General features: G+C 54.2%; 1 protein-coding gene across 3 annotated transcripts in view; it reads right to left on the bottom strand.

Annotated features, from left to right (window-relative positions):
• ADCYAP1R1 (ADCYAP receptor type I) overlaps positions 1 to 15,027 on the bottom strand; it is a 46,478-nt gene extending 31,451 nt beyond the window's left edge. For 2 of the 3 annotated variants that reach the window (XM_049785327.1, XM_049785328.1), the window contains exon 1: positions 5,548 to 5,659. In XM_049785327.1, the coding sequence (XP_049641284.1) occupies positions 5,548 to 5,644 (97 nt within the window). In that variant the 5' untranslated portion in view covers positions 5,645 to 5,659. Of the gene's footprint in view, positions 1 to 5,547; positions 5,660 to 6,747; positions 6,865 to 14,874 lie in introns of those variants that run through there. The other variant, XM_049785326.1, reaches the window with a different exon arrangement.
• Between the last annotated feature and the right edge of the window lie 4,986 nt (positions 15,028 to 20,013).

The raw sequence follows: 20,013 nt of genomic DNA, 5'->3' as shown, positions 1-20,013 counted from the left end.
CTTCCTGTAAGAGGGTGCTCAGAGCCCAGTGTGTCCACAGGTGAGTAAGAAGAAAGCCGAGAGAGAGAGAGAGAGAGAGAGAGAGAGAGAGAGAGAGAGAGAGGGAGAAAGAGGGAGAGAGAGAGAGAGGGAGAGAGGGAGGGAGGGAGAGAGGGAGAGAGAGAGAGAGAGAGAGAGAGAGAGAGAGAGAGAGAGAGAGAGAGAGAGAGATCCAGCCCTATGACCCCTTCCCAGACCTCCCCATCCTGGCACTCCTAAATCTCTATTTCTTCCTTCCCTTCAACCCTCATTCCATGTGGAGCAGTCAGGAAGGGGGATAGAATGGGGTAGGGGGGGGGCATCAGGTTAGACAGAGACAGCACAGGAGCTATTAGCCTGGGCTGGAAAAAAACCAGGAGCGAAATCTCAGGTTGTCATGGCAATGATTTTGTCCACTTCTGCTTTGTTCAGAACCCGTACAAAGCCAAGCCACCGCAGGGACTGAGACAAAGGCTCCGTCCTCCCTGTGAGAAGCAGTGGCCCACGGACACTGGGGCACTGTTAGAGTGAGCCCCTCACTAAGCAGACAATCCAAGAGGCAAGGAACAATTCAATGTCCTGAAACCTTATCAGCAGCCTCTGCCTCTGATGAGTGAAGCCAGGAGCAGCCAGCTCAGTGCTGGGGTGGGGAAAGAAAGGACCCCCACAGTTTTCACCTTCCGTCTTAGGAAGTGTGAGGTTGTTTGTGTATTCAGAATGAGACCTGGGAGACAGCAGGCCCACCAAGTTACAAAGAATCCTGGGGCAGCCTGCAACTTTACAGCCTTCAAGTAAAGGACTGGGGCAAGTCCAGGTTGGAAAACGATTGGCATAAAGGAAAACAAGTTTCGGTGGGAGAAAGCGCACAAGCTGCCAAAGTTGGGGTGTGAGAGCTTCAGAGCATGAAACTTGTGGGCCACAGTCCTCTTCCCACCTCTTGGGTCCCAAGCAACTGAAAGCCCCCAACCCCCCTGCTTCCAGTAGTTAATCTGGCTCCCAGGATGGGCCAAATCAGGATCAGGCCTGGGTTCCCACGCCCGGAGCCCCAGCTCCGCCCTTTCCGGGCACCAGCACCCATGGCATAAAAAGGCCCAGCCTAGCCAGACCTGGGTCCTATCCCAGCGTTGGCTGGAGCCCTTGGCTAATTTGCCAGGTCCTCCATGTCTTCCAACAGAGCTGGAGTCAGTGCTGTGTGTGATGATGCTCCGTGGAATGTTCTGAAGAGACACAGCCACGAACTCCCTCCCCGGACCTTGGCAGGGCTGAAGCAGGTGGTCAGAAAGCTGCTTCCTCCCTCCCTCCACTGCTCAGGGACACGAGGTGACCCCTGGAACAGATGTGGAGCTCAGGGGCCCTGGCCTGATCACCCCACACGTTGAGGAGCAGAGACAGTAGGATCTGAGATGATGCAGGAAGCCCATTCCAGAGATGCCCTAATCCCACCCAGTATCAAGCACTAATCTCAACTGTCGCTCAACCTTCTTAGCTCCAGCAGTCACGTCAGGGGACTTAAAGGACAATGGGAACATACATACAAACTATGCAAACACATTAGCCACACCACAGAGCAATGCCTTGGGTCACTGTACTAACTATCCCTTTCTTTTTCTCTGCATGAAGGCCACAGGCCACCCAGCACATCTGACTCGAGCTGCCAAGTTACCTCATGCTCGGATAGGACTAGAACACCCAGCCTTGGGTGGATGGACACTGGGGGTATCTATTTTCTGACCTAGCCAAGGGTTCTCACTTGAATTATTTGGAAGCCCTGCCACACCTCCTCAACGAGTCCTTTCCTCCTTCTTCCCCTGCATGCTCCCAGAGTGGGGAGTGTTCAGGCCCAGACACCAACATTGAGAGGCATCCAGGGCTTTAAACCAAGATCAGTGGCAGCCTCTCTGCTGATCCCCAAGTATGGGTCATGAGACTCACAGCAGGATCTCTAGAACCTAAGGCCCTCCCTGGAAGAGGCCCAGAGAGCACCCCTCAGCTGGCAGGACAGTTCCTGTTCACATCGTGCATGTTGCAGCCCAGGTTGGAGAGCCATCCAGGAGCTCACAAAGATATGTGGGGCCACACAGAGAGGCCACTCTGCAGGCTCCTTATAGCTGCTCTGTAGCCTTATATCTACCTCTTCTGCCCTAGCCCCGGGGCTTTCCACGGCAGCCAAAAAAAATTTTCAAGGGGGCTATGTGGAGAGGAATCACCCCATTTGGGCCACATATCCCCCCCCAAACCTGCCCCAAATGAACCAGCAACCACACAGCCTCGTTTGAAAAGATGGGGTACTGGGTCGCCAAACTGTGCTGGTTCAGCCCAGCTGGAAAAGTTTAAGTGGATTGGGCAGGACCACAGGGTGCTGAGGGCCATGACTTTGCATCTGGTCCTGGCTACTATCCACGGATGCAAGTACTGCCCATAGAGTTGCTCCGCCCTTCCTGGGCCCATCCCCATTTGTTATTTCCTCCCCAGCCTTCTTGGGCCTATACAGCAGTCTCTGGAAACTCAGATCTAGTGTCCAAGCTCCCCCGCACCCATTCCCCCTACTGCCCTGTGCTTCCAGAAAATCCTTCTAGAATATTCCAAACTGCAATCTCTAAACCTCCTCAGAAGAAATCAGACAGAACAGAAGATGGTAAACACAAATCACTCTCATGTCTTTGTGGTACACTCGGGTAGGACTAGCACATGTCCCCTTGCCACCCTCCATGCCTCACCTGAACCCCCCTGCGTGGCCGAAATTCTTCTCTCCTCCTGTCCACAGACGAGAAAGCCACAGATGTGCCCTTCATGAAGTCATGTGACTCAGGACAGAGCTGGGGCCCAGGGCCTGAGTGGTATCACAAAGGGAGGGCAGCCTGGTGGCTGAGCAAAGACTGACACACTGTACACTTCTGTCACTTATTAGGCTCTATTCAAGCCATGTACATAAGCTCCTTGTGCCTCAGTCTGGGACCCAAGCAACAGCACAAGTAGCATAACATCGTCTTGCAATGGTCAAGCCAGGTTCGATTCCCAGCATCCCATAAGGTCTCCCGAGCCTCCAGGAGTGATTTCTGAGCTCAGATCCAGGAGTGGCCCAAAATTAATACACACACACACACACACACACACACACACACACACACAGGGGCCAGAGCAGTGGTGCAGGGCATAAGGTATCTGCCTTGTGTGCACTAGCCTAGGAAGGACCACGGTTCGATCCCGCAGCATCCAATATGGTCTCCCAAGCCAAGGGTGATTTCTGAGAACATAGTCAAGAGTAACCTTGGAGCATCACCAGGTGTGGCCCAAAAACCAAAAAAAAAGGGGGGGGTGATCACAAACCCCAGCCCTAGACTGGCATCAGAACAAGGCACCAGGGAATTAGTCCTCATTCAAAATCACCAAGCACCTTGGGGGCCCAAAAATGCTGATAGAAGGAAAACAATCCAAAGGAACCAATAGGGGAATTCAGTGAAACCAAAGTTAATTTCTTTATTTTTTATATTTTTTGTTTTGTTTTGTTTTGTTTTTTTGTTTTTTTTGGTCACACCTGGCAGTGCTCAGGGGTTACTCCTAGCTCTACACTCAGAAATCACTCCTGGCAGGCTCAGGGGACCATATGGGATGCTGGAATTCGAACCACTGACCTTCTGCATGAGAGGCAAATGCCTTACCTCCATGCTATCTCTCTGGCCCCAACCAAATTTAATTTCTGACAGGTCATGCCCCACACCAAAACCTCTATATAAAGACCCACACACTTCTAATATTCACCTATCTTTGGATTCATTCATTCATTCATTCCTTTTACAACCCATTTGCAGACAAGGCCAGAAACCATCCCGTCACAGTGGACACTCACAGACATTTACCCAGATGCTCACAAAGACCGCTGACCTCACGGGCATAGCCCTGGGATGTGGGCTAAAACCCGATTCTCCAATGCAATACCGCTCAGGAAGAGCAGGTAGCCTCCATAGACAGCAGCTCCCAGCCAGCAATCAACGCTTCCTCCTCTTCATCAGCACCCAAGAAAGGATGCTAGGAGCCTGCTGTGTAGGACTTCCTTCCCTTAAGGTCACTCTATGGAAGTGTTGGCTGAGGGCTTGATTCTACCAGAGCAGGAAAGGACCAAGGAAGGGCCATCTAGCAGGCCCTACAGGCTCTTCCTTTCTGCTTCACCAGGGCAAAAGCTGAGACTAAAGCCCCCTCAGACAGATCATGGGCCAGGCCAGCTGGCCTGTGCTCCTCTTGGGCACAGTGGGAGCACCCTCTCCTCTTTAAAGCCTTCCTGAACATCTGGCCACACTCACCTGCCCAATAGAAGCCGAATCTCCCTCCACTAAGCTGCTACTTTTCTCTGAGACCCACTTTTGGCCACTGCAGCCTCTGTTTCTCCAAGGACCACCAAGCTCCTGGCTCAGGGTTCTCATGGGGATCATCGGGTAGGACTGTGGGTGTGGGGAGCCTTCAAATCCAGGCAATAGCTCCTAAATAAATTGGTTTGGAACATAGATTGGGGACATTGTGTTTAAGGCCAGTGACTCAGATAGGCAGGCAGATTTGAGACCCGAGTGTAGCATAGATGCTGCCTTCGCCAGGAAGCTTTCCTTGCTGTCTCCCCGAGAGAGATCCTTCCTTCAGCATCTGAGCAGGCCTGGGAGTACCACAAGAATTTGCTCAAGTCACTGACTCTACCCTTTACTGTCCTCCTGCAGCTGAGCTCCACAGAGGCCAGCAGCACCCAGGAGCAGCCTAGGCATGCGACCTACACCCCAACTCCTCACTCCTCTCTTTCCTCCCTGGTACTCTCATTGCTTAGGCTGAAATCTTTAAATAAACCAGGCTGAATTGTGCGGACCAGTCACTAGTCTTGAGACTCCCCTTTTCAGCCCTGAGACAAGAGGCTTAGTTAGACCAACATAAATTGAGATCTCCTCTGACCAGATTCCATGAGGACTCTGCCTCAGTGTCCCATCAGCAGAGGCCAACAATCCCTCTTCAGCTCCATTGGGGTGGGAAAGGCCAGTTGGGCCAAAGTGGCTCCATCACTAGTGACTGCTCTCTCACTGGAAGGGAACTGGGCCCATAGGGAACGTTGCGTTTTCAGAGATCTGGAGTCCTCTAGATCCACAATCCCCAATCCCCAGCTGTCCCTACTGACCCTGGGAAGGAAGGCCTCAAAGAGCTAAGGGAACTCTGATATCTTGTCAAAAACGGTCACATATGACCCTGAGGTGTCAACCTCCAAGACATCTGGAGGTTGCAAGACAATTGTGTTTCTTGGAAGGGGGAGTCCAAGGGTTCTCAGGGCCACAGTTGAGCTACTCAGTGTCCTACCACATGTGGCCTTGTCCAGGTCAAGAGGACTCCACCTGTCTATACTGCATCCCCATTCTACAGCAAGCAGATCAGCCATGGCAGTTGCTGTGTGCCCATGGGGGAGTCCACAGCCCAGCCCAGGGCCCCATGACACCCCAGCACCACGTCTGAAGTGGACGCCTCCACCCACCCAGCATGGAGGCACTCTGCCGACCCACTCACCTGGGCTGGATGCATTGAGTTCCATCAGGTCATTCATCCGCTGGATCCTCTCCAGACATGAGGCCTGTTCCTTCCGCAAGATGCAGCCCGAGAGCATGGCGGCAGCCTGTGGACAGAGAGGGCATGGGAATGGGCAGAGATGAAGCCCAGTTCTGTCATACAAGCCTAGATGAGGTTCTGGGTGCCTGTTCCATCTCTGACAGCCCAGGTCTCCTCACACCCACAGTGTGGGGACCCCCAGTAGATTCAATTTGTTCCCGGAATGTTCCTATCTCCAAGAAATCCAGCATACACGCTGTATAGATTCTCAGGAGCAAATGGTGGGCATCATTTCTCACTATGTCTCTGGCCCAGACTGAGATGGGAAGTCACAGACCATGACACGCCTTGCCCAATGTCACGAGACTTTGTAGCCAGTCTCCAGTGACACACAGGCAGCTCGCTCTGGGGACAGGAGGGAGGGGACACGGACCCACTGTCCTGTCCTGTCCTCTGGGAATTCCAAGCACTTCTTGTTTGCAGAAGACACAGGGTCTCAGAGCAGCTGCATGGCCATCCCACGTCACCCAGGCAAGCTCAGACTAAGGGACTTCAGAGCCCATGGTGACAATCGTACCCTCACATGGCCCCCTTTCCCTCTAGCTCAGGTCACAGTGATCCCAAGGAGGATGCTGGTAGGTTTGGTAGGGGGATCCAAGATGCTGCCTCACTCTGCCTGCAGTGTAAGGACTGACTGTGGAGACCAAGACAGGATCCTGTGACACAGCAAAATGGCATCCCAGCTGGCCTCCAGGCTCAAGAGAGCAGTGTCCAGGATGGAGTGGAAGAAGAGCCCACAATGGGGCCTGCCCAGCTCCAGCTCTGGGAGATGCATCAGAGCCAGGCTGAGCTCAGAGATCCAAGGAGCCTTAGGGCACCCTGACCTGAGCCACCGCAGGTTGTATGGCCTAGTGGTAGGTTTTCAATGAGGGTGGAGTGGCTGGAAAACCAGGGTTTGGGCCCTTTCTTGACTCGCACATGTGCCAAAGGTGGGCCATAAGCCTGTGGCAGGGATACCAACAGTAGAGCTACATGTGCCAAAGGTGGGCCATAAGCCTGTGGCAGGGATACCAACAGTAGAGCTGAGCTTGGCTGCTGGTCTGGGGTTGGAGCTCAGAGACCTGGGGTTTGTTTCGTTGTGCAGTGAGGGTCGGGTCTTACCATAGGCAGCAGGAGAGCAGCCAAGGAGACTTGGATGATGCCACCCATGATGCTTCTCAGCCTGAAAGACAGCCAGCGTTGCTTGCCTCTGGGTCTGGGCAGCCTCCAATGCTCAGGCTGGGCAGAAGGAAAACAGGAGCCCTGTAGGTCCAGTAGTAGGGAAGAACAAGTGGGGAAAAGCCTATAGGGAAGCTCTGGGCATGTAAGGCTGTCCCTCTGTCCCTATGTCCCTACATCCCTCCCTCTCTCTGTCCCTCCATACTTGCATCCTTATGTCCCTTCATCCCTTCGGTTCTTTGCTTATCTATCCCATGAGCCTCTGCAGAGCCTTTTCAGAGTGCTAAGAGCTGAGGGCACAGGAAAGACCTGCTGACTCAGCCCCCATCAGCAAATGAAGATTCTGGGTGACTTTCAAGCTGCATCCATCAACTGTTTCCCCCCCTCCCCAGTCTCTGTGCTGCAACTCATCTGCTGCCCCATTAAGGACAGTCCAGTGCCCTGGGCCCATCAGGTGTCCATGCTCTTCCCAGCGATAGGACTCAGCAAAGGCCCATTCACACAGGGCAGCATGAAAAAGGGCCCCAGCTGGCTGAGCTGGCACCAAGAGTCCTCACAGTGGACCGAGCACTGCCAGCAGGCTGGGCCTCTCACAATTTGCAGCCTACCTGCCTCCAGGTCAGGGGACACGGAGTGAAACCAAGTGGCAATTGGGTGAAGAGCATTTGCTAGCCCTGCAGGATGCCAAGGAAGGAGCACCTGGAGAGCTAGGATGTTCCTGGAGAACAGGCTGGTTTTGGGAGTGTCCAGTGCTCACCCTTCCCAGAGAAAGCATATGCCACTGGTTTTTGAAAGGAAACACCCCCCCCACACACACACACACACACACACACACATCTCCCTGAAGCTGCCACCTCCGCATCTGGGTGCGTGTCCTAGAGAAATATTTATGCTTGTACCAATGCGGCACATGTAAAGCTATTCACTGCAGCACTGTTTAAAATAGCATCATCGGGGGGGAAAGGGGGGCACAGAAGAGCATCCATCAGACAGACGCTGTTTATAGGGCCCTGCACAGTCATACTCCAGAATACTACATTGATCCAAGATTTGTTGTAGCTATGGTCTGGCACTACCAGAATTTGAAGGAACCCCATTGGAGGTTACCACCTTCCCATAGGAACATGATTCGGGCAGGGACCATCAGGGACTTCAAGACCTTGACTTTGCCCTGATAAAAGTCCAGCTTCATGCCCAGGTCTCTGCCTCCAAGCCTGTCTCCTGGCCTCAGCAAACTAGCTGGTAGCTGAGAGCAGCCTGGAAGAAAAACAGAAGTGGCCAGAAGTGGCCCAAAGGAGCGGCCCTATGCTCTGCCCACTCCCAATTCACAGATGCCAAATGAGGCCTCCTCGATAAGGAGCTGAGTCCAGGGGCCCAGGCTGGCCAGCATCTCCCCCCGCTGGGGTGGCCCAACGACACCCTCAGGCTCAGTTTCCATACCCTCTCCCAGGATGCCCACAGCCCCCCACCTCTACTAGAGGAAATTTTTGTGGCAAGGAGGATGGGCAAGCAAGATGTGGCCCTCCCTCAGACGGCCAGTGCCAGAGAAGCTGCTGACGCCAGCAGGCTTCCAAGGTAGCGGCGATCCTCCATTCATGACCAGCTCTGGGGAAGGCTGGGAAGCTCTGTCCAAAGTATGTTGAGTGGTTTTTGTGACCCCCTCCTTAACCACGTAGGAGCCAGAATTCTACATCCCGATTCAACTAGCATCCACTCATAGTGCAGACCCTGAACGCCAGCTGCCTCAGCCTTTCTCTGTTTCAGGAGAGGACAGAGACACCTCACCAAAGCTCCTCCCCGTACCTCACATTCTGCTCTCACCTCACTTCCTCCCTATCCCACACAAGTCCAACAAGGAGGTAGAGAGGGGATCTGGGAGTAAGTCTGAAGTCCAGAGTGTATGCACAGGTATCACACCTGAGGGCTAGCTTCTGGCCACCCTGCAAATAGAGCCTCCGCTGGGCTGCTAACCACACCAGTCCCAGGAGGCTCCTTTGTGGAGATGGGAGAGCCTGGCAGCTGTCTGAACCCTTATCGGTGACCCAGGCGGCTCCAGAAGAGCTTGAGTGTGCTTGCTGGAGGCCAAACAGCAAGAGTGTGTTGTGCTCTGAGTGTTTTCTCCCACTCTCTTGCCTTCCTCACAACACAGTGAATGTGTGCATATGTGTGGGAGAGACAGATCTGCAGCAATAACATGTATAGACATGTCATCCATAAATACACATCATGATTGCAGGAGCAGTAATATAGCAATAATACAACAGCTAGACCCTGGCACGTAGCCAACCCAGGTTCAATCAGCAATATCCCATACGGTCCCCTGAGCATGCCAGGAATGATTCCTGAGTACAGAGTAGGAGTAAGCCCTGTGTATCACTAGGTCTGCCTCCAAAAGAATAACAAAAAGTGGGGCCGGCATAGTGGTGCTAGAGGTAAGGTGCCTGCTTTGCCTGCACTAGCCTAGGAAAGCCCGAGGTTCGATCCCCCGGCATCCCATATGGCCCCCAAGCCAGGAGCGACTTCTGAGCTCATAGCCAGGAGTGACCCCTGAGCATCACCAGGTGTGGCCCAAAAACCAAAAAAAATAAGAAAAAAAAAGAATAACAAAAAATGTAAATACATAACACATGCACTGGTGAAGGGGGTGTTCTTTATATATATAACTTAAATCCAACTACAAACATGTTTGTAATCATGGTGCTTAAATAAAGATATTAATTAAAAAATACACAACACACATGGGACTATGTCCTGGGCACCCCTAAAGGCAAGAGTCTGAATGTGATGAATGATGCAGCCATCCACTAAGGTGGTGGCTGTGTCACGATGCAAAGGCAATGGAGATCAGAGACTCTGCACCCACCCCTATGCAGGTGCTTAGGCACTACCTCAGCCAGGAGAAGTGCCACCAGGATGGCCTAAAGGGGCAAGGTACCTCCTCAGGACTGTATGCTAGGCTTGCCCTCCCCATCACAGGACACACAAGGCCCAGATGGACTGCCCCCTAGAAGATGAGAACTGCAGGGCTCCCATGCCTGGTCCCCCAGGGACCTACTTACCTGCTGGGGATGTCCTTGGCCCCAAGTCCACTTTTCTTCCCACCAGACAGTCCCCCATGTATTTATGTGTCCCTGGTCAGCCCTGCTAGCATCTTCCCACCCTTTGATCCAGTATCTCACCAGCTCCCACAACCTTCTCTGGGACAGGCCACTGCAGCCTAGCTTGAGCATGCCCATCCCAGGGTGAGGGTGGACACCAGGACCAGCCAGCGCATAACACTGGCCCTGAGGCTCTCCAGGCTCCAGGTTTGATGGGCCCTAAGGACTGGCCTCTGAAGCCAACCCAGCCCCTGGCATATAGTGGCTGGAATCTGGGACCATTATGCAATTCTGTTTAGCCTCAGAGACTTAGGTAAGACATTGCCTTTGCTTGGTGATCTATAAAATAGGAACTGCAGTTCCACCTATTCACGGTTGTTCCTAGAAGGCTTCAGAAATTTACTGAAGGCAGAGTTGAGAACTGAGTCTGTCCTCAGCATAGTCAGAGACAGAACCAAGAAGGGCCCCCTTGGTAAGGACTGGGAGTCAACCCCACCACTTTCTGTGCATGCTCTCTGGCCCTCTCTGGGTCTCCCATCCTCTCAGGGCTTCCAAAATGAGCCCAGGAGGCCAGCTGCCCCTTTATTTGCTATCTGTTGGTTTTTATGAGACAGACCACACCACAGCACAGCAAGTCCTTCCAGATGGTAAGTGCCCCTTTATTCATCTTGCCTGCCCCATGTCTATGAGGCACCTGCCAGCATTAACAGGTGAAGTGACCAAGCTGAGGTGACGGAGGCACAGAGATGTTCAGGGACATCCTCAAGGTCACACACAGACGTCTGCAATACTGTGAACCCTAATAGCCCGGCCCCAACCCACATCCCAGAACAGAACATTTGAATACCTCTTGGGGACATTGAGTCCAGGGTGAGGCACCAGATTGGCATCCACTGACTCCTGGGCTATGGGGGGTTCTACAATCCATGCAGAACCAGGCCCCCAGGCCCACCCAGAGCAGCTGTGCCGTGAGTGGCCATACAGTGCTCACAGGAAGCGGATGTCAGCCCGCATTAGCAAGGCCTGCAGTGACTCACCGAACTCAAGCACTTCTGCAACTGCACGTGGGAGGATCCAAGCCCACCCGCACCCGCCTTTTCCCACTGCCCTTCTTGCACACTCAGGCCCAGGGTGCTCAGTGCAGGGTAGGTCCCACAGGCCAAATGCCACTCCTCTCTTTCTCCCCCAGGGACTCCTCACAGCTCTGTAACCCTGCCTGCCAGGTGCCTGCCTTATTCTGGATCCTCTTTCAGGAAAACACTCCATAGGTCCTCTTCTCCCTCTCAGTGCAGGGAACGGACACCCTGCATCAGCCTTCAAAACAAAGGGAACCGCTAAGGCCCCAGATTCATAAAGGGCAGAGCCCAGATCTGATGGGCTCAGGGGGAGGGTGCCAACCATTTCCAAGCACATTGCTAGTGCTTTGGGATTCAAACCTTGTCCTTTCTAAGCCTGAGGCCCCCTACCCAGCAGGAAACAGAAGTAAAGACCTCCGCAAGGGAGCCAGGCTTAGGGCAGGGAAAAACGCCTGAGGAGCTTGGGGCATGCTTCAAACCTTCCAGAGTGGACAGGGCAGGAGCATGTCCTGTGCTGAGGAAGGTGGGAGTGCCCTGGCAGCCATGGCGAACTTCCCTGGGGCAGTGAGCTGGAGGGGCTGAAGCAGGAAGGAGGGTAGATGAGGTGGCTGAGAGGGAGGATGCAGGGAATCTGGCAGGTACCTGGCAGAAGGGGGCATACTGAGAGCCCCTCTCTCCACAGGCTCGGGCTGCATCCCAGCAGTCTCAGGACTCAACACAGGTGCAGAAGTTTCTGGCACACAGGTAGGTAGGGTGGGCAGGTGACTTGGAGTTGGGGAACACTGTACGCTCCAGGATGAAGAGTTGAGGAAGGAAGGCAGGGGTCATTGTGTATATCCCGGGCCAAATGCACACTTCCAGGGGCCAGAAAGGACAGAGGCCAGGAAGCAGGGCTCAGAGCAGGAGAGAGAGGGATTGTGGGTGTGAAGAGAGAGAAATGGCTGAGGGAAACCAGATGGGGACTGAAGAGAAGAGGAGACACAGAGAAGTGGCGAAAGAAGCAATAGCAACACAGCCTTAATCAGAAGGCAGGAGAGCCAGGGCAGCCTAAGGGAGTTCAGGAATTTTCTTTTTCTCAGTTTCACCAGATGGAGAGGACAAGGAGCCAGAATGGGAACATCCACGTATTCCCTGAAGGCAAACACCACTTCCTGCCACCGACTCCATGAAGCCCACCTTGCAGCTCCAGCCTCCACAGACCCCACTCTTTCTAGCCTTTAATTATTCCATTTCCTAGGATCTCACACTTGCAGGCTGTCTAGGAACTAGAAACACATTCTAGCTTTCCTGCTGTTTCTCCCTACACTGGGTGCAAAGATATCTAGACAGACATAGGGGGCAGGAGCAATAGCACAGCAGGTAGGGTGTTTGCCTTGCACACGGCCAACATATATGGATGTGTGGAACTCCAGTATCCCATATGGTCCCGTAAGCCCTTCAGGAGTAATTCCTGAGTGCAGAGCCAGTAGCAAAGAACCAAGGAAAGGAGAAAAGGAGCAGCTGGGACCATTTGGTGATCTCGAGATAAATACTGTCATATCTGTGGTCCACACATGTACTCTTAGAGGAGGGCAGGTTTCAGACAGACCCCAAGAATCTGTCTTCTGGGTGCCGGGCAAGTTAGATGCCTTTCCTGGAATTGATCCACAAAGCAGACAAGTGGATTGGAGAGATGCAGCCAAGATCCCAAGCCAGATGGCCCTAAGCCCCTGCCTCCCTTACCCCTTCACCTCTCCCAAATTTTCTCTCTTCCAACTGCCTGCTCCACCTTCTTTCTTATCACTATGGAGAGCCAGATATTACATGTTAAGGGGAAAGCACGCAAAAAGATAAACATTCCATGACACGTGATTAAGTACAAGAAATCCAAGCACCATGGCTTCATACACGGCTCTGCGCAGCAACTGGTCAATAGCTGGCAGGACTCATGGTACCACTTGAGGTGTCCTGGGCACCATAAGAATGACCAGCAAGGCTGGGTATGCGAGGTCCTGGTCCTAGAGAGAAGTGGACCCACCCATCATCCTCACTGCCTGAACTCGCTCACTCACGGGGGGTTCCATGAGCACCCCACACCCAGAAGGTAAAGGCTGCCATCTTGCTGGGAGCACAAACGGGGTCCCTGGTGATGGACAGCTGTGCCCAGGTGCACCCCGGCCTCTCTTTGTCTCTCTGCAGTGGCACATTCACCCGTGTCCCTGGCAGGTGTCCTGACAGTGTGTCATATCACTCCTGTCTGACTGTCACTGCAGGGGTGAAGCTCGCTAGTGGCCCTGCCAGTAGCCAAGGCAAACTGGGCATGAAGCCCAGCCGGCTGGAGCCACGCTCATTCCTCTTTGTGGTGTGTGTGGTTCTCTCCCCCACTGTCCCCCAGCCCTGCACTGCCCCTTCCAGATCTCTGCTCAAACACAAGCCAGGGCCCCGCCAATACCAAGCCTCCTGCACACCATGTGAGGACAGGCCGGATGTACACCTGGGCCCGGCCAGGTTGTGGCCACACAGGACCCCCCCACACACACACACACACATCTGTGCCAGCTCTTAGTCTATGAAAACTGCTTCCCTGGAGCAGATACCATGGTCCCATACTGTTTCGTGATCCGAGTCCCTGTCCTGTCTCAGCAGCCCAGTCTAGAAATGTAAGTTCTCTGTTTGTGGGTTTATTCAAATCCAATGGGGAATGGCCCCAAGGTCCCAAGGCCCCAAGGGCTAGCAGGCTGAGAAGAGGTCAGAAACAGGGGGTTTCTGCTATGGACTCTGCAGGCTGACACCTCCCAGGAGGCCTAGTGGCCCTTCGGCACCAGGAGCCCTTAGAATGGCTGCAGGAGGGGCATGGGAGAGGGTCCATCAACACCGCGGGTCCTCAGGGGTCTGGGGCTCAAGGAGGGATCTTGTTCAGGGCACAAAACCGCCCTGTTGTGGGGAAAGCAAAGGGGGAAGTGGGTCCTGGGCGCCCCCACACATTAACACACTTGTTGATGATTCCTGGGCAGATCTGGCGCAGAGCTGCTCTGAGCTTCCTGCCTGATGATTTCAGAGGGGGTGCAGGCCCTAGAGGAGCCCTAAGGCAGAAGGGGAGCCGGGACCTTGCACCTGCCTGCTGGGAGGGGTGTCCTAAAGCCCCCCCACCCACAGAGGCCCCCTCCTTTCACAGGCCTGGTCCTGGAACCTGTCCCTCGCGTGCCACCCCAGACCCCCACAGGCACACTGAGGGGTTTTGCGGGTCCTGCAGAAGCCTGAGCTGTCGCACTGCTCAGAAAGGCAGCCAAGAAGCCTGGCCTGCGGGAGGGGAGGGGGTGTTGGGGGACAGTTTGGGCTGGATGGGGGGGGGGTGCTGGCCCAGTCAGCTCTCTCCAGCTGAGCATAACAGAGCCTTGGCACCCTCTAAGCCCCATAAACCCACTGCGCCGCACCCCAGTCCGTGCCTTTGAAAAAAGCTGGTACCTTTTATGCACGGTGGCCTGCAGAAGTCTCCAGTGGGCCAAGGGCCTCGTGGATGAGCCCTGAGCCTTTCTCCAGGACCCCAATGTCCAGTTATCCCGGGGCCTCTGTGCCAGAAACAACAGAGTCCCAATAGGAAGGGAGGCAGGAGATGATCAGAGGCAGGCAGCTAGCATGCCCCGGTCCCCTTTCTTCCCAGCAAAGCACTGAGGTCCTGTCGCCCCTAGAGTGCAAGCCAGCAAGGCAAGGGGCCTCTGCCCACCCCACCCCACCCCGCACCCCGCACCCCACCTCCAGCCCAGCCTGAGCCCGCAGGAATGAGTCCATGCCAGAACTGTCACCAGGGAGTAGGGAAGAAGCGGGGAGCGAGCGGGGTCTCCTTTTGGGGGTCCAGGGCACGACCCATTCTCTCCAGGGAGGGTGGGCAGGGACAGGGGCTCGCGGGGGACCCTTACCTGCTCCCCGATGGGGCTCGGGGCGCCGGCTCTGCGGGAGAACGGATGGGCCGGGCAGGGAGGACGAAGAGCATCTGCGCCCCGGTGCGCCCGGGTGTGCGCGCGTCTGTGTGTGCGCGCGTGTGTGTGTGCGCGCGCGTGTGTGTGTCTGCGTCTATGCAAGCGTGTGTGTGTGTGTGTCTGCGTGTATGCAAGCGTGTGTGTGTGCGTTTGTGTGTGTGCAAGCGGGGACCGCTCGCCTCCAGCCTCCCCCGTCTCCCTCCCAAGCCGGGCCGGACCGAGCGCGCACCCACCCTGCGGATAGTCCTGCGGAAAAGGCACCGCCTCCCCCGAGCAGCCCACGGAGCCGAGCCAGGCTGGGAGTGGGGGGCCGGAGCCGGAGACCCAGCAGCGCCCCAGAACCCGCCCCAAGCCGCACCCGCCTGTCTGGAGGAGGAGGAGGGACAGGATAGACTAGACCCTGCACCCCTCTAGTCCCTGCTTCTGGGACTCTGCCTCCACCCAGATCCTCACTCCCAAATGCCCACTCTCCAAAGCACCCCCGTCTTCCCCCCCGTCTTCCCTCCCTCTCTTTCCCCTCCTCCTTTATTTCCCCTCCTCTTTCCTCCCTCTCCCCATCCCTCCCCTCTTCTCTTCCTCCTCCCACTCCTCTCTCTCTCTCTCTCTCTCTCTCTCTCTCTCTCTCTCTCTCTCTCTCTCTCTCTCTCTCTCCTCTCTCTCTCTCTCTCTCTCTCTCTCTCTCTCTCTCTCTCTCTCTCTCTCTCTCTCTCTCTCTCTCTCTCTCTCTCTCTCTCCTCTCTCTCCTCTCTCTCCCCTTTCCCTTCCCGACTTCTTTCCCTCCTTCTCTCTTATTTTCTCCCCTTCATTCCATCATCTCCTCTAGGAAGTCCTTCTTACTGGTCCAGTCCCTTGCTGGGGTCTTTTCTGACCCTCACAGTCCTGACTGTGAGTCCTGGCATGGTTGGAATTCCCCCTTAGAGACCATCTCTAAGGCCAGGAAAGAGGAAGAGGATTCTCAAGACAAGGCACGACTTCTATAAAACAATGATGCTGGAAATCAGCCGGATATGCATGGATACGCATGCAGGCACGACAGCTCAGGAAGCTGCCAGTGACTCTGCCCCCTTCCCATCTCCTCTTCACCTATTCCTAGGGCAGCAGCGTTGAGATATAAATGGGGCTCAGTTCTCACTCTTGAGGTCCTAGGAAGCATCTCTGGGATGTGTCCATGCCTTCATCAATAAGCGACTACTGCAATTGCGCCCTCTCTACATGGCAGAGCTCAGTCTTTCACCCTGCACCCAAGCCAAGAGGAAGGAAACACAGTTATTGCTACTGTTTACAGTGCAATGGGTGCACTGAGGCACAACGCAAGGAGTTCAGCACACAAGGCCAGGGCTGAAGCCAGAGGCGGACGTGAACCTGAGGGGTCCTTTATGGCCTCTCCCCCAGCGAAGGTCCACCCTCTGCAGTCCACCTGCCACCACCTTCCACGCCTCCTCCTGCTCTGTACCTAGAACAAGTGTTAGCCCCTCTGACCCACAGTTCTTCAACCAGACTCGTCAGAAATCTGTGCAACATCTTGGGGCAGGGTGTGGGGTGAGACCCCCCTTGCTAAGGAAGTTCCAGAGGAGGGTCAAGGACCTGAGTTGCTCCTTGAGGCCTCGGTTCTCAGCCAGCTGGATGAAAGAATAGCTCTTGATGGAAACTTAAAGGTAGTCATCACCTGAGAGTCTGAAGAGTCCAGAGAGAGGCCCACACAGCCAGTGGTGGTTGTGTCCCTGTGTTGCATAGGCAACAGTGCCCCAGCCCCACCATGAACACCACACTACTGGCCTGCATAACTCACTTGCCTTTCAGTCCAAGAAAGCTTCCTGGAAGAGGAGAATGTCAGTGCTTGTCTGGGCCAGTCGAGTGAGACTCAAGGGAGAGAAAGCAGATGTCAGGGGGCTGTCCTAGAGGCATAGAAGGCCAGGCCAGGAGAGGTTGGCATGCTCCCCTCAGGCAGGGCTCATGAAGATTAGCCCGCAAACTCTCCCCCTCTATCCAACCCATCCCAGAAGGCTATGAATGAAATAAGCCCCGAGGTCCCAATGGGAAGCTACCCAGGAAGCCATGAAGCACCCTCGCAGAGGGAGGGAGATGTAAGAGCACAGACCAGAGGGGAGCATGGAATGTGGGTGCCGGGAGCCCGGAGAGTGGGCCTGGGAATCAGCACCCCTCAATAGGACACTTGCCGAACAACCCCACATGCACAAACACACATATACACATAAATATGTTTACAAACACATATGCACAGACAAGCACACAAACACACTAACACACGTATACTGACAAGCATACTAACAAGCACGCAAACATATAGGCATACACACATGTACTCACACACCCTGTCCAGAGGCCCCCTTTCCCAGGTTCACTCTGCTCCACCTTCAGATACTTGGGCTTCCTGATTTCCCATGCTCTTTCTCTGTCCCCAGACTCCATGGCCTGGTGGGCAAGGAAGAAGTGGCCTGGCACATGAACTGGGTGTCCATCTGCATGGCCCCCAACTGCGACTATCTGCAGTGTACCCCAGTCCTACACACCCAAATCTAGGAATAATGCCTGAGATATGTATGTCTTCACCTGCTGAGAGCCTGCGGCCCTGTTCCACAACCTGGAAGATCCCAGGGACTGGCTTTTGCTCCTCTGTGTCTCCTCACAGCTTTTCCCCTACCCTGAGGTGCTCACTGTCTCAACTTCCTGCCACAGGCCAGCCAGCCAGGCGGCAACTGAAAAATATGAGTTTTAATTCAATTTTCAGAGCCGTGGCTGAGGGAGATGAATGCCAGACTGCCCTACCCAGCATTCATCCGTGCTGAGCGCCAATGGCCCCGCCCCATGCACTGCAGCCTCATTGCTCTGCTCAGGATTCTCAGTTCCCCAGCTTCAGAATTGCTGGTCCAGTCTTTTGACCTAGTACCACTCTTGGGTCAAAGCATTTTTGTCTTAGTCAGCTGGAAAGTCTCTGAGTCACTCACCTTGGGCCAGTGCTTTTTCTCACCCTTGCAGCTCCTGGAGGCTTTGAAAATATGCCAGTGCCTTATCTCCCCACACAACACCCGCCAAATCGAGCCCATGATCTTGGAAAGACTGTGCATGAGCATATTTGCAGCTACCCTGTACTTGGCTGTAACACACAGCCAAAGTGCCTGACCTCTCCCCCGTGCTCTGTGCCCAGGACCCTATGTCCTCCTGGTCCAGAATAGGAGCAGGGTATGCCAACTCAGAGCCCTCTGGAGGTGGTTCCATGTTCCCCAAGAGATGTCTGGATTAACGTGAATGTTCTCTCCATGCCGTGGGAAAGATAAGAAAGAATGACACAAGGGGTGTAAGCCACCAGCTTCATTTTTGGAAGCTGATATAAGCCAGGAATACTGGGCTGTGGCTCCGTGGAGGTTCTGCAAAGAAAGAAATGCTGATCCCTCAACTCTTCTTACTGGTGTCAGTAAAATTCAGACACCAGCTATGGGGCCAGAACAATAGCACAGCGGAAAGAGCATTTGCCTTGCAAATGGTCAACCTGGGTTCAATCCCTAGCATCCCATATGGTTCCCTGAGCCTACCGAGAGTGACTCCTAAGTGCAAAGCCAGGAGGTGACCCCCTGAGCATTGTTGGGTGTGACCCAAAAGACCAAAACCAAACCAAAATAAAACAGAGACTTTGACTGTGGTAGAAGTAGGGCAGGCCAGACCCCAAGATCCTCTGGCCATTTGTAAATGACTGAAGAGACCTGGACCCAGGCACAAGGAGTCACTCATATCCACAGAAGGACAGAAGTGACAGTTCCTCCTGCTGCAAAGCTGCAAATAGCCTTTTCTCCCCCTTCCTCTCTGCCCCCAGGGAAAACAAAAAGCTCCCATTGGGGCAGGCCCTCTGCCCTCTCTGCCCAGTGTACCACCCACTTCGGAGGACACCACCTGACCCACCTGATGTGCATGCTCCCCAGTCCCCTCAAGCCTCTGAGCTGTCAGCAAACAGCTGTGTTTTCCCCAGGGCTTGAGTTCCGGGGAGCCTGGCCTGATGGGAGGAGGGGTCCTATCCTCAGAGCTGCTAGGGATTGAAGGTCCTCTTGGTCAAGTGCAGGGCTGAGTGAGTAGAACCTCGGGGTCAGAGTGCTGAACTCCTGTGGGAAATGCTCTGTGTGGACTCGCCTCGCCTCTCTCTGGTTCACAGGAGGGCAGATGAGGCTCTGAGAAGGGAAATGAGATCCAGAAGAGACTGGCCAGGTCTCTGGACCCTCCCCGAACCAGGAGGACACTGGGAAGGACTCTAGGGAGAACTGGTGACAAATTTTGGCAGTCTTGAGAGTGAGGGAGAGAGAGGGGGGAGGGACACCAAATGCCCTCGCCCCTTTGTCAGCTGTGCAGACTATGTACATGCTGAGATGCTTTCGTCTACTCTGGAAGGCAGGCTCAGCTCGCTCACTACTCACTGTCTCCCTCTCTGACATTCACACACACATTCTCTCCCTCCTCTCACCTCTCCCTCTGCCTCTCCTCTCTCTCTCTAAGCTGCCTCTCCTCACCTTTGTCCAACCTCTCTCCTCTCTCCAGGTCTCTGTGTCTTTCTCTGTGTTGTCTCTGTCTTCCTTTCTCTTCCTCTCTTTCCCTCTCCTCTCTCTCTCTTTCTCACTCTCTCCTTTCCCCTTCCACCTCCTCTCTGTCTGACAGTCTGTCTGTCTCTGTCTGTCTGTCTCTTTCACACACACACACACACACACACACACACACACACGCATACACACTTCACCCATGAATCAACATTGTAAAGGCAGAAGTGCCTCCATCCCACACTTAACACTGTAGATCTGGCTCTTGATGACCATCCAGCTGCCTGAGATGACCAGTGATGTCTGATATGTCAGATATTACGCTTGATCTTAGTCAAAAGGCCGAGAAGGGTCTGATATGTCAGATATGAAGACATCTAAGAAATGAATAAGTTTTGCTAGAAAGTTGACAGTCAGAGGAGAAAAGGTGATCTAAATGCTCTTAATCTTTAATTAAGAACACCCTTAGGGAACTCCCGATGGTGGGGATCTTATCTTTTATTCTCTTTTGTCCTGCTACTGCTCCCAGAGCAGGACATTC

This window comes from Suncus etruscus, chromosome 13 (assembly GCF_024139225.1).
Source record: "Suncus etruscus isolate mSunEtr1 chromosome 13, mSunEtr1.pri.cur, whole genome shotgun sequence".
NCBI classification, from domain to species: domain Eukaryota; kingdom Metazoa; phylum Chordata; class Mammalia; order Eulipotyphla; family Soricidae; genus Suncus; species Suncus etruscus.
The sequence above is the reverse complement of the archived record's forward strand: the minus strand, read 5'-3'. Positions and strand labels throughout refer to the sequence as shown.